This window comes from Pithys albifrons, chromosome Z (genome assembly GCF_047495875.1).
Source record: "Pithys albifrons albifrons isolate INPA30051 chromosome Z, PitAlb_v1, whole genome shotgun sequence".
Classification (NCBI taxonomy): Eukaryota; Metazoa; Chordata; class Aves; order Passeriformes; family Thamnophilidae; genus Pithys; species Pithys albifrons.
Genome location: NC_092497.1, coordinates 79,683,900 through 79,697,445, shown reverse-complemented (window position 1 = coordinate 79,697,445; position 13,546 = coordinate 79,683,900). Strand labels below are relative to the sequence as shown.

The 13,546-nt window shown below is 43.3% G+C and overlaps 1 protein-coding gene across 4 annotated transcripts in view; it reads left to right on the top strand.

Annotated features, from left to right (window-relative positions):
• Positions 1-11,200: 11,200 nt before the first annotated feature.
• The window catches only part of ERCC6L2 (ERCC excision repair 6 like 2), a 54,480-nt gene continuing 52,134 nt past the window's right edge, over positions 11,201-13,546 (top strand). For all 4 annotated transcript variants that reach the window (XM_071581072.1, XM_071581074.1, XM_071581076.1 and 1 more), the window contains exon 1: positions 11,201-11,443. In XM_071581072.1, the coding sequence (XP_071437173.1) occupies positions 11,422-11,443 (22 nt within the window). In that variant the 5' untranslated portion in view covers positions 11,201-11,421. The remainder of the gene's footprint in view (positions 11,444-13,546) is intronic.

Sequence of the window (13,546 nt, the reverse complement as noted above, 5' to 3'; positions counted from 1 at the left end):
AATGTAGTAGATTATTCTTTCCAGGGTGGAACACACAGTTTACATAACTGTATTTGGAAGTTAATTAGCAACTGCTCTCATGTTCTTAAGGATCAGGGCAAGTCATGAAGAAGGATTCCAGCAAACACTAGTCCTCAAGCCTTTGGAGTTATTAAGGCAAATTAGATCTTGAGTGAATCTGAAGGATACATTCATAAATCTGAGTAATGACATCATTGTCAAAACAACCAATTACCTCACAAGAGTTAGAAATAGGCTTCTGTTGTAGTTTGGGATTATTATGTAAATTCTCTCCCCTGCCACTAACTGCCCATGCCAGCAGTTAACAAAAGAAGTAGTTAACTGCTGATCACCTGGATGGGGGCAGGTTTGTCTCTTTGTTTTGCGGGACATCTTTCCCTTTTTATCTTGGCGGAACGGGGGAGCGGTGGCTGCCGAGGAGAGAAGTGGCTCTGCTGGCACTGCTGGGGCTTCTGGCTGAGCTGCTGCTTTTCTCCTCGCCGTGGCTGTTTTCTCCTGGTTCCTGCATCTGGGATCCCGGCCTCTGTTCCAGCCTCACCACCGCCTGCACCGTCACACCTGCCCGCCCCAGCTGGGGCAGTGACCCGGGAGAGAGAGGTTTGCAGCTGCTTTTGCAGGACACGTGGTGGTTCCCCACTTTCAGCTTTCTTTCTCCTTCATCTGGGACAAGAGACACAGAGTTCATCTGGGAGCTCACCACTCGTCTGTCTCGCTGGAGAGGGACTGGGACCTACTGGGAACTCACTCTGCAGCCAGCCGGACTGTGACATTGACACTGCTTAAGTATCACTTTCCTCCTGGAGGAAAACCTGATGGGTTTTGTTGTTTTTTTTCTTTCTCTCTTGTGGTGTTGGGGAAGCGGTTTGCACTAGTCTGTTTATATATAGCAGTTAAGAACAGTTATCCTTCTTGTATTAAATTCTTTTTTTCCTTAAATTTTATAAAGAGTGGCGTGATTATTGTGGAGAAGGCCCCTCCCCTGCTTGTGGGTAAACATTTTGGGGTTTTTCCCCTCAAACCAAGACAGCTTCCTTTCTTTTTTCTTTTTTATTTTTCCTTTAAAGGAATCAAGATCGTGTGGCTTTTTAGAAACAAGATGAAATTCTTTCTGAATTCTGCTTTCTTTCTGAGATGATGTAACAACGTAGGCTCTCACTTGTACTACAATTAATTATACAGCAATCTCATCTTGTTTTAGAAAATCATTTGAGATAAGACTTAAGGTCACTCAGCTAAAAGAATCTGTCTTTGTTTTGAAACAATGGTAGTGATCCCAAAATTTGCATTAAGCAAAAGTTTAGGACTTTTGTTTCTTCTGTAAATCCATACAAATACTGTGCTGTAAATGAACACACCAGATTCTGTAGAAAACATATTGGATTGTGAAGAAATCTGTTTAAAATAAAGTAAAAAATTAAAGTTAGGAACCAATCTCAGACTAGGGCTGAATATTTGAGGTTTTTCAGTTTCAGTTTCAAGAGATTTTTATAAAGAAGCCTACTACCTGTCTTTGAGATATATTAAGGCTAGAAAAACCAAATATGTCTTTAACAGTGATTCCTTTTCTAAGATATTTTCTTTCTTTCTGTGGTTTATAAGTAACTTATTCTGAATGTTAAATCTTGAAAAAATGTGGTCTCAACTCAGAATTTATTGGATAAAGTGAATCAGAAGATAACAGTGTACTTCAAAGTAATTGAGAATTTGCTTACAGATGAGGAAGTTACAGATGTTTGACTTGGACATTAATTATGGTGTATGAGTAAAGTTTGAAATTTTGTGATTTAGTTATGTTTTAATTACTAATATTTGCATTTGAACAGCCTTAATTACAAACTAGGAATGATTTTCAGCCTGGTTTTGGGCCACTGACACAGCATAATAAAGATATTACCTTTTACATTGATCAGATACCTAGCAGCAATTTTAAGTTACATTAATACAATAGAAGCTATGAATGGCAACTTACTTTTTAATATAGGTCTCACAATTAATTTAAATTAAAGTAACTTTTAAGATAACTGGCTTGACAAATCCTTTGATGCTCTGAAAATCATATCATGGTATTTCTCCCATCTTAATTTCATCATCTGATTTATTTATAAGCAAATACTTGGAAAAATCTACCAGTAGTTTTACTCCCTCTTACCAAAGGTTTATTTTTTTAACAGAACAGTGGACATTGGACAGGGGCTGAAATTTTTCTCAACTGAAGATACATTTTGCAGTGCAGTTACCAGTATGCTATGGAATGTTTCTGTGATTGGCTTGCTGTCTTAATACATGTTATACTGAGAATTGATTCAGCAGAAATAATCTCTGATATACTGGTCCCAGACCTTTGTGGTTTCTGGCATCAAGAGTAGTTTCCTTCCCCTAGTAAATGAGGTTAAATGACTTTGGAGTTAGGGGAAAATACCCCTAGGGATACAGCAAAAATATCCCTGCTCTCCATACAAACATGCAGCATTCTTACATGCTTTAAGGAAGCTGACTGGTGAATTGTTTGACAAGCCCCCAGTTTAGCCTGTCTCTAGTTTACATCTCTTAACATACTTGTACACAGACAGAGTATTCCCCTAAAAAGTGCCACTTCATTAAGCTACACTACTTTGCTAGACACACTGCATAGACAGAACAAAGAAGAAACATTGAAAATAACTGGTGTAAAGCACTGCATTCTACTCACAGTACCAGAATAGGGTTTTTTGTATTTGAACAGGAGTCTTATATTTAATGGAGCTTCAGTTGTTCCCTAGTATGCTTTTTTGTATGTATGTCTCTGCATGTTTCTTCTATAACACATCAGGTTACAGCTCACAGAATTAATGAGGTAAATTGCTTAAAACAGGTAAAGAAAAACCAATTTTATCTTTAAGAGAATACTACATGGAGTTTTTTTTTATTTTTGGATCATCATAGCAGCCTAGCCATTCACAGCTGGCATCACATTTCCAAGATGACACTCTGTTTTCATTTGGTTAGAGATGTTTTGGCTATGTTTGACCTGATGATAGTCAGATAGCTGATTGTGTATTTCAGGGTTTGTGATTTTAGTTATGAAGGGTGCATGTCCAAGTTTCCCCCACCAGATCACATTTTCATCTCATCTGCTTAGGAGGCCTTAAATGATGACTTTCCTCTTCTCTGGAGATTGGCTTGCCATGTTACTCCCTCCAAAAAAGAAAATAATCTGCCCAGTTTTAGTCTTTTTTTGCTTTCTTTCTGTGTGCACTGCTTTTAATTCTTTTCCCTTCAAACCCTGCTGTCAACCAAAACTCAAAAAAAAGCAAAATCAAACCTGAGGAAGCAAATACTTTTTATTTTTTCCTCAATGAAAAAGGGATTACGGGAATCAAACTCAACGGTAATCTCCATAAACCATTTCTATGACTACTACTTCAAATGGAAAGCTCTGTTCCATTTCTGAAATAATTTTTATTTGTAAAGTGTAATGTGTAACACTTAATAAAAGATCCTCTGAAGAACAATTAGGCTGACTTGGTTTGACCAGAGCCAGAGCATAACTGAGACTGGTTCACAAACCCTTCAAATGTTCACAGATTTTTCTGAAACATTCAAAGTTTCTCTGCACAAATATCTGCTACAAATCCAGTGGGGCTGACAAGTCTCATTATCCAGTTCCCACTCCAGGCAATGAAGAAATCTGAGTGTTGCTGACATGATCCATTTATATACAATATTTATTTAAGAAGAAAACTTTACATTTTCCTCAGGTCACCTTTTAGCCAGACACTCAAAGGAAATGAATCAATATGTCGCAACACTTGTGGAATCAGTCTCTCTGGTTTATTCAAGCTGAGTAACACATCATCTGGCAGACAAACTTTAAAGGACAACTTTGCAGCAGGTTATAAGAATTATACTACTCGGGCTTCTAAGAATAAGATTTAGGACTGGCCAGAAGATTTTTGAGAGAGAATGAATTAACAATACAAAGAGTAGTAGCTAACTCACTGAGTTAAACTCTCAAGGTGTTACTATTATTTTATGTGTTGTGTACATTTAAATGTTATGCAGCATTTCCAGACATCCTTAGTTAGCATTTTCAGGCTTTTATTTTTAAAGTGAGGATACAAAGAGAAGAATGACTTGAATATCTTTAAGATAAGTCCTTAAGAATAACCAGAAACTAGAAATATGCATACAGCTAAGGTAAGATTTGGTACCATGTTTTTTGGCACTGAACTACAGGACAAACCATGTTCTGGTGAAGCAATCTACCTGGTATCTGCAACTCTCAATTTTTAAATAATAGCATCAGCAGTTAGCCAGAACTCAGTTTGACCTACAAAATTCTTCAAAAAATCACAGAATAACTGAGGTTGGAAGGGTCTAGGAAATATTCAGTCCAATCTTCCCTATTCAAAGTAGGGTTACTTCAAGCAGGTTACTCAGACCTGTGTCCAGATGAGCTCTGACTCTCTCCAACGATGTGGATTCTACAAACTCTCTTAGCAAACTGTGGCAGTGTTTGACCACTTCCATAGATGAAGGGTTTTTCCTCAACCTTAAATGGAATTTTGTGTTTCAGTTTCCACCCATTTCCTCTTGTCTTCAGCACAGTTGAGAAAAGTATGGCTCTATCCTCTTTACACCCTCCCATCAGGTGTTTATGCACAGAGAGGATTTCTCCTGAGACTTATCTTATTCAAGCTACACAATCCCAACTCCAGTCTCTTAAACTTCATGGCCCTGGATTTTCTGCAGTACGTCCATATCTTCCTTGTTGTGAGGAGTCATGAACTGGACACAGCACTTCAAATGTGGCATCACCTGGACTTAATTGAGAGGAAGGCTCATCTCCCTTGTCTGCTGGGCAATGCTCTTCCTAGCACAGCCCAAGACACTGTTGGCCTTCTGTGCTGCAGCAGTGTGCTGCTGGTTCATGGCCAACTATCTGTCCACCAGGACACTTAAGTCCTTTTCTGCAAAGTTGCTTTCCAACTAGTTGACTTGCGGTCTATAATGCTGCACAGGGTTATCTGACCCCTGGTGAGGAACTTTGTTAACTTCTTGAGATTGCTACCTGCCTGTTTTTCCAGCCTATCACAGCCTCTCCTGATGGCAGCGCAAGTACCTGGTCTGTAAAGCCCTCCTCCCAACTCTGTAGCATCTCTAAACTTGCTGAGGATGCACTCTGACCCATCATCCAAGTCATTAATGGCCAGTACTAGCCTTGGCATCAGATTCCAGAATACTCCACTAGTAATGGGACTGCAGCTGAACCTTGTGCTGCTCATAACAATCATTTAAGTCCAGAAGTTCAGCCAGTATTCAGTCCATCTCTCTGTCCACTCCACTTCTCTACTCCATACTTCATCAGCCTGTGTACTGAGGATGTTATGGGAGAAAGCAGTGAAATCATTGCTGAAATCAAGATAAACAACGTATATTGGTTTCCCCTAATCCACCAAGTCAGCAAACTCCTGAAGTCCAGGGGCATGACGTTATTTGCCTTTTTCTCTTCTCTCAAGGTCATGGACTACACCACCTCATAATCACTACAGACCAGGCAGAGCTCCACGTATTCCTGCTGCTATCTGACATAAAAGACCAGATCTGCTCCCCACTGTCCTGGCCTGTCCTTCCTAAATGCCACCCGTATCTCCCTGCTCTGTGAGGTATCCTTCCACATCTCTGTGGTGTGATCTCAAGAAGGCTGCAGCCCTGCAGCTGCACACCAGGGCTCTAATGCCTTTTCTTTGTTCCCTGTGGGAGTGCATCAGTTTACAGACACTTCAGAGAAACCAGTCAGGCTCATTTCCATGAAGGAATCTGAGAGCTTCTTGAATACTGTTAATGAGTAATGTGTAAAACACTGTGGTAAATGAAATGCTGGAGAGACAAAGGTCTTCCAAAATGTTAATTTGGTGAATATCACATTAGAGTTCCTTTTTGTAGCACTTTTGATGCTGCCATACTTAATTAATACCAATTAATTGAACCACTTCTTTCTTCTAATATAGCAATAAACAACAGACATTCTAAAAAAATTTAAGTGCCTGTACTGTCTGTGGCTTTCAGTTAAGCTGTCAAATGCTGGATGCATCTGAGAATCACTGGCTTGCTTTGTTTTCAGACATACTGACATGGAGGATGCTGTAAATGTAACTAATCTGCTCTTTTTAGATGTGCATCAGTTAATTTATCTGCTCTCTCTGTCAATGAAGACTGAACAGGAAGGCCACAATGTCATATGTGAAATGCCTTCAGGGATACAGCACATATTTAAAAAGTGCTTATCCCCATTATGGTATTCATTTTAGTTGTTATGCGAGCCTAACACTTCTCTTAAGAAATCTAAACTAAGTCAAATATGAGTGCAGTTCAAATTGTGATATGGAGTTTGGATATACTGAACTTTTCAGTAATGGCAGCAGCTTTTCAAAACTAAATTATTTTATAAATATTTCCCTGAAGAAACACACAGATATTTTTGACATCCCTGCAAATAACTTCTGCTAGAAAGATTCCTGAAAGGACTCTCATATTACTATTCATATTTTAAAGATACATGACAGAGCCAAAGAATTCTCTGGACTTGGAAAACATTTTCATTATGGGTGATGCCATGAATGACCCTCCCCCAAAGCAGGACACCGAGCCACGTTAGTGTAGGGTAAGATAAAAAGTAAAGGTCCTTTAATAACACAGGGCCTACAGCCCACAGGAATACAGGATGACATGCATGTGCCCCAGTTCTTGTTTCCATGGCTTTTATAATAAGATCCCTCCAATCATTGCTTTACACATTTCTCAGTCCAGCCCCAGTCCCACCCCTGGTCCAACCCCTGGAATTGGGTCTGGGGTCGTCAAGACCCTCTGTCTTCATCAGCTCTTCTTCCTCAGGCACACAAAGATCTCTTGGAGTTCATCAAGTTCTGGCTTTTGGGTCACTCTGACCTGTGGTTATGTTTCATTCTGTGGGCCTTCTGATATCCTTCAGCTCTACCTTGGAAAGGAGTCTAAATAAGATTAATTAACTAAAGGAATTTGAGCTCCCTGTTCTGGGACAGGGGTAGTGATAGAAAGGCATTAAACTTAGACTGTTAGAAATATTAACCCTCTAAAAATCTACAACTACTGTGTTCCTAAAATCTACAAAATGTGAAAATCAGAACAAAAACCCTTTCGGCATCATGGACCCAGTCCAAGAAGAGTATCACATGAAAGAAGTCCTAACCTCAGAAGGACAGTTTGTTTTCTAACTTTTTTTTAAAGTGGAGTAGATACAGAAGCTGCTTGTAATTTGCACAAGAAATTTTAACGGCAAAAAGAAAACCACTTGCTGACATCCAGCCAAGCAGTTGTTCCTGTTAGGGGTGCTTTCTTCCCTTTGTTCTCCCTCATGAAGGGAAGAACCTCAAGAGTGTACCTAACTGTAATGGAGACTCATCCACTCATTAGGATTTTCAGGTGCAATTCTGTTTCCAGATAAGCCAGTGAGGTTTTAACACTAACATTAAAAGCACTATAGGATCGCTGGAGCGTATGCAGAGTATTGTCGCATGTTTACTAGAGAAATGGAAGTGTTTAAGAAAGAGTTTAATATGTTTATTATTTTTTCTATTGTGAAGTCCCAATACTGAATTTATGACTGCATCAGAGCTCTTGTTAAGCACAATTGATAAGAATCAAATGCAGCACAGTATTCATTAAAGACTTGGTAGCATAAACAGATACCTTCAAACATGATCCATTTTAAAAACATCCTTAGAATCAGAACCTGTATCCTTGCTCCTTTTTCTAATATGCTCTGAGGGTCAAGGTGTACTAGGTACCTGACATCATGGTACAGTTACACTGTATTTATTTTGACAGATTAAAAAATCTGACATGACACCTATTTAAGTTTTTGGGGTTTTTTTTGTTGTTGTTGTTATAGTTCTTGTCATGTTCCTTTGAAAGAAATGCAGTTAAGCGCATGATTATATTTTTAAAATACCATAATTAACTGGAACTAGTACTAAATTATGTCCTAGTGTTGAACAACTTCACGCAACTTATGTGGTGCTTGATATTCAAGTAGTTGATTGTTGCAGCAACTGTATTAGTGCTTTCATGCTCACTATTTTGCCATTAGTCTAATGTATTAGGCTGAGCAAACAACATCCATCTTTCATTACTTCTTTTAGAAGAAAATTCTGGCTAATAGCAGACAACTTAAAGAAGCAACTTAGAATCATAGAATAGAATCGATTGGGTTGGAAAAGACCTCCAAGATCGTTGAGTCCAACCCTTGGTCCAACTCTAGTCCATTTACCAGATCATGGCACTCAGTGCCACGGCCAGTCTGTGTTTAAAAATCTCTAGGGATGGTGAATTCACCACCTCTCTGGGCAGCCCATTCCAATGCCTGATTACTCTCTCTGGAAAGAATTTTTTTCTGATATCCAACTTAAATTTCCCCTGGCAGAGCTTAAGCCCATCGTGCCCCCTTGTCCTATTGCTGAGTGCCTGGGAGAAGAGACCAACCCCCACCTGGCTATAACTTCCCTTCAGGTAGTTCTAGACAGTGATGAGGTCACCTCTGAGCCTCCTCTTCTCCAGGTTAAACACCCCCAGCTCCCTCAGCCTCTCCCCATAGGGCTTGTGCTCCAGTCCCTTCACCAGCCTTGTTGCTCTTCTCTGGACTTGCTCCAGCACCTCAATATCCTTTCTGAACTGAGGGGCCCAGCACTTAACACAACACTCAAGGTGTGGCCTCACCAACGCAGAGTACAGGGGAAGGATCACTGCCCTGGTCCTGCTGGTCACGCTATTTTTGATACAGGACAGGATCCCATTGGCCTTCTTGGCCACCTGGGCACACTGTTGGCTCATGTTGAGCTTCCTGTCAATTAGTACCCCAAGGTCCCTCTGCCTGGCTGCTCTCCAGCCACTCTGTGCCCAGCCTGGAGCGCTGCAGGGGGTTGTTGTGGCCAAAGTGCAGGACCCGACACTTGGCCTTGTTGAACTTCATCCCATTGGAATCAGCCCATCTCTCAAGTCTATCCAGATCCCTCTGCAGAGCCCTCCTGCCTTCCAGCAGGTCGACACTCCCTCCCAACTTGGTGTCATCAGCAAATTTGCTGATGATGGACTCAATCCCCTCATCTAAATCATCAATAAAGATGTTAAACAGGACTGGACCCAACACAGACCCCTGGGGAACACCACTGGTGACCGGCCGCCAGCTGGATGCAGCTCCATTCACCAGCACTCTCTGGGCCCAGCCCTCCAGCCAGCTCTTAATCCAGGAGAGGGTACACTTGTCCAGGCCATGGGCTACCAGCTTTTTCAGGAGTATATTATGGGAGACAGTGTCAAAGGCCTTGCTGAAGTCCAGATAGACACATCCACAGCCTTCCCCTCACCCACCAGGTGGGTCACCTGATCGTAGAAAGAGATCAGGTTGGTCAGACAGGATTAATGCTGCTTCAGGTCGCACAAATGTTCATTATTCTTAGAGCAGAGAGGTCACTGTCTACAGAAACAGCATGAAGACCCACATATTGGAAAACTTATTGCCTTGCCTTGCTCCTAAAAACACTGTAGGATGGAGAATTACCCAGTCTCACTATCTATCTTTGTTATACACAATTACACAGCATATGCCAAAAGAATCCTGTTTTTACTGCCAATATTTAATCCTTTCTTAAAACTCACCAAAATCATTGAAGATAAATGATAATTACAAACAATGGAAAGATCATCCCAACTTTGTGGTCTTCAGAATTAACAGCAGTCATTTCAAAAATAGGGTTTGCACACTATGACCTACCCTTCAGAAGTGAAACTACTTACTATTGCACTATTAAACACGTGTGATGGTATTTTGTAAAAGTAATAGCAAGGACATGGGAAACTAGGCCCTTCATGTAATACTCTATTGCACTGCTACTGAGATATGGAGTCAATCTGGACAGATTTCTTGATGGGGCCTAATTTTTCTCAGCCAGAGCCACATGGTTGCTACTGACTGCCTTTTGAATCTGCAAAATGTTACTGCACCCAGTTAAGCTATCCTGAAAGTGAAGAGCTGCACCTTCCATTGCACTAGATCTTCTTCTCCCTTCCTCACCTGTCCAATTTTTATAAAGACAGTAATTTTACATTGCTTTCCATCCTTCCACAAAGAATCAGGATGGGCCAGGTTGGCAGGGATCACAGTGGGTCACCTGGTCCAATCCCCCTGTTCAGTCAGGGAGCAGCATATGGTGCAGGATTGCATCCAAGTGATTCCTGAATATCCCCAGTGAGGGAGATTCCACAACCTCTCTGGGTAATCTGTTCAGTGTACAGTCGCCCGCAGAGGAAGTTCTTCCTCATGTTCCAGTGGAACTTGCAGTGCAACAATTTCTGCTCACCCTGTTGCTTGGCACCACCGGGAAGAGCCTGGCTCTGTCCTCTTGTCATCCCCCGTTAGATAATTTATACACATCGATGAGGTCCCCTCTCAGTCATCTCTTCTCAAGGCTGTGCAGGCCGAGCTCCCTCAACCTTTTCTCATAAGAGAGGCGCTCCACGCCCCCCGATCATCCTCGTGGACCCACTCCAGTCCTGCGATGGACCCACTGCAGGAGCTGCACGTCTCTATTGTACAGAGAAGTCCACAGGTGGGCACGGCCCCGCACGGCACAGCACGGCACGGTCCCGCAGAGCACGGCCCCGCACGGCATGGTCCCGCAGAGCACGGCCCCGCACGGCACAGACCCGCATGGCACAGCTCAGCCCAGCACAGCCCCGCAGAGCACGGCCCCGCACGGCACGGTCCCGCAGAGCACGGCCCCGCAGAGCACGGCCCCGCAGAGCACGGTCCCGCAGAACACGGCCCCGCACGGCCCCGCACGGCACGGTCCCGCAGAGCACGGCCCCGGACGGCCCCGCACGGCACGGTCCCGCAGAGCACGGCCCCGCACGGCACGGTCCCGCAGAACACGGCTCCGCACGGCCCCGCACGGCACGGTCCCGCAGAGCACGGCCCCGCACGGCCCCGCACGGCCCTCACAGCTGTTCCCCCCCCCCCTTCCCCCCCCCAGGTCTGTCCGCGGCCGCTCCGTGCAGCACCTCCACCAAACCTCGCGATACTTCCGCCTCGCCGCCATGCCCTTTAAGCACGGGGCCCGGCGTCACCGCAATTCTCGCGATAGCCGCTCGTCCCCTGCGGCTCGGATGCGGATCTCGGACCGGGAGCGGGGCCGGGAGCGGGACCGGGAGCGGGGCCGGGAGCGGGGCCGGGAGCGGCAGCTCCTTCACTGAGCCATCTTCCGGGCTCCCTCGGCGCCGCGACCCCTCGGGCGGAGGGGCGGCGGTGGTTCCAGAGCGGCGGTGCCCGCCTGCCCCGGTGTCTCCTCCCACAGGCCCCGTTTGGGCTTTGCATGAGTGCAGGTTAAAATGTGTGATGATGGTGCCCCAGGTAAGCATCTTCTGTGTGTCTTACTTTACACTGCCCTTGAATTTTGCTTTTACGGTCATATATTGGAGTGTAAAAATACCCCCGCCGCTCTACGTTAAGTGGTCGGCCCTCGACAGTTGGAAGCATTCATGATATTTCGCCTTTTTTCTTGGTACAGGAGTAGTAGTTGAAAGGAGCTAGTGTGTGACAGGAGGCCATTAGTACCATGATTTAGCACAGTTAAAATAGACAATGGCACTTTTTTGGAGCTGTAGTAAAAGTGTAGGCAGGCACCTTAAATACCAGCTTGCTTTATTGGTGGCAGGTGTACTGTACCCATGCCAGGAGGCCATACCAGATAATTTTCTTTACTTTTAAAGACATTATTCCACATAAATTATGGTTCTAGTTCAAATCCCAAGAATTTAGTGAATCAGGCTAGTTAAAGTAGCAGCTCTTGCTTTAGTCTGTAGAGCATTATTTTCTAGGCTTTTGTAGCAATGGTGTTCTTAATACCATTATATTTATTTTTCTTTTTTTTCCTTTTTCTCGTTCCTTTTTTCTCACTAGGCTTGCAGCTTGGTAACACTAGTACTGTTGCCCAGTGTGGTTTATTCTAGTTTGCACCTGGAACTCTAGTTGTGATCAGTCATATGCAACTCGTTGACTTCAAGTAAAAAGAAAGATGCTGTCATCTTAAATCATAGTTTTGACTTGAGACTCTCTAATGTTGCATGTCACGTGAGATATTACTGTAAAGAAAGTAGTTACAGAAATGTTCTCCTGTTTTAGACTTTGGTTTGCATATTTAACAGTGTTCTGTACATAGCTCATTTCAATTTTTCAGTTTTAGTTCCTGTTTTTATGAAATTGTTGAAAGATGCTACTAGGAGAAGTTAATGTACACATCTTTTTGCATGGATTTGAGCATGTGTGAGAGACTAAAAATACCATGAACTGTAAGAATTAGTTATGTGTGATTTGTTGAATGTACTGCTCGTACTTCATCCTTTGCCTCAAAAAGCTATGTTGGAGCTTCAGCTCTCTGAGAAGGTCTGGGAATGAAGGAATGGAGCAGTGTATGTACAGGTCTGAAGGTGTGGGGCTGAACTGCTCATGTGAGGATGACGGGGCGTTAATAAAGAGACCTGCAAAGTGGTGACTCCAACGAGTGGGTTGTGGTTTATAACCCTGTTAGTGTGAGGACTAATGGGCCTTCAGTTTAGTTCTTGGGGTCAAAGTTCATATCAAGCAAGAGCGTGACAGGTATCAAGAACAGACCTGCAATATTTATAGTCAGAAGACACTGAATTCAAGAAATCTGCATATGTTGAAAGGGGAATGGAACTGCTTGGAAGAGAAAAGGCTGCTGGGGCTTGCTAGAGGGACAAATCACACACGGTCTGTGAAGTCTCTGCAGCTAAAGAAATACTTTATGGCCAAAGACTTTTAGAAGAGAGTTCTTTATGCTTGTACTATTTTTATTGTGACTTGGATGTCAACTTACAGCCAGTTCTGGTTACAGAACAGTAACTACATGGATGATTTTGTTTTCTTTTAGTATATATAGTTCAACCAATTTTAAAAAATGAATTGTAGTTATCACCAATTTAACTAATACATTGTGGAGAACAGTCCTGTGAGTGTCTGCTTCCAGGCATTCAGGACGTGGTGAGGAAAACCTGTCTTCTCTGTGGACTTTTTACACAGAAACCTAAAAGTGGGTGGCATTTCTTGCTTTCAGGGCTTCCTCTTTTCCTTACTTCTAAGAAGTCTGGGTGGGTGTGCCCAGAAATGCGTACTAGCACCGCATGAAGTATGAATAGTTGTTCTTGTGCAAGATGAAGTTGTTCTTGTTGGGATGAAGTTCAACAAGGCCAAGTGCAGGTCCTGCACTTTGGCCACAACAACCCCCTGCAGCGCTCCAGGCTGGGGACAGAGTGGCTGGAGAGCAGCCAGGCAGAGGGACCTGGGGGTACTAATTGACAGGAAGCTCAACATGAGCCAACAGTGTGCCCAGGTGGCCAAGAAGGCCAATGGGATCCTGGCCTGTATCAAAAATAGCGTGGCCAGCAGGACCAGGGCAGTGATCCTTCCCCTGTACTCTGCGTTGGTGAGGCCACA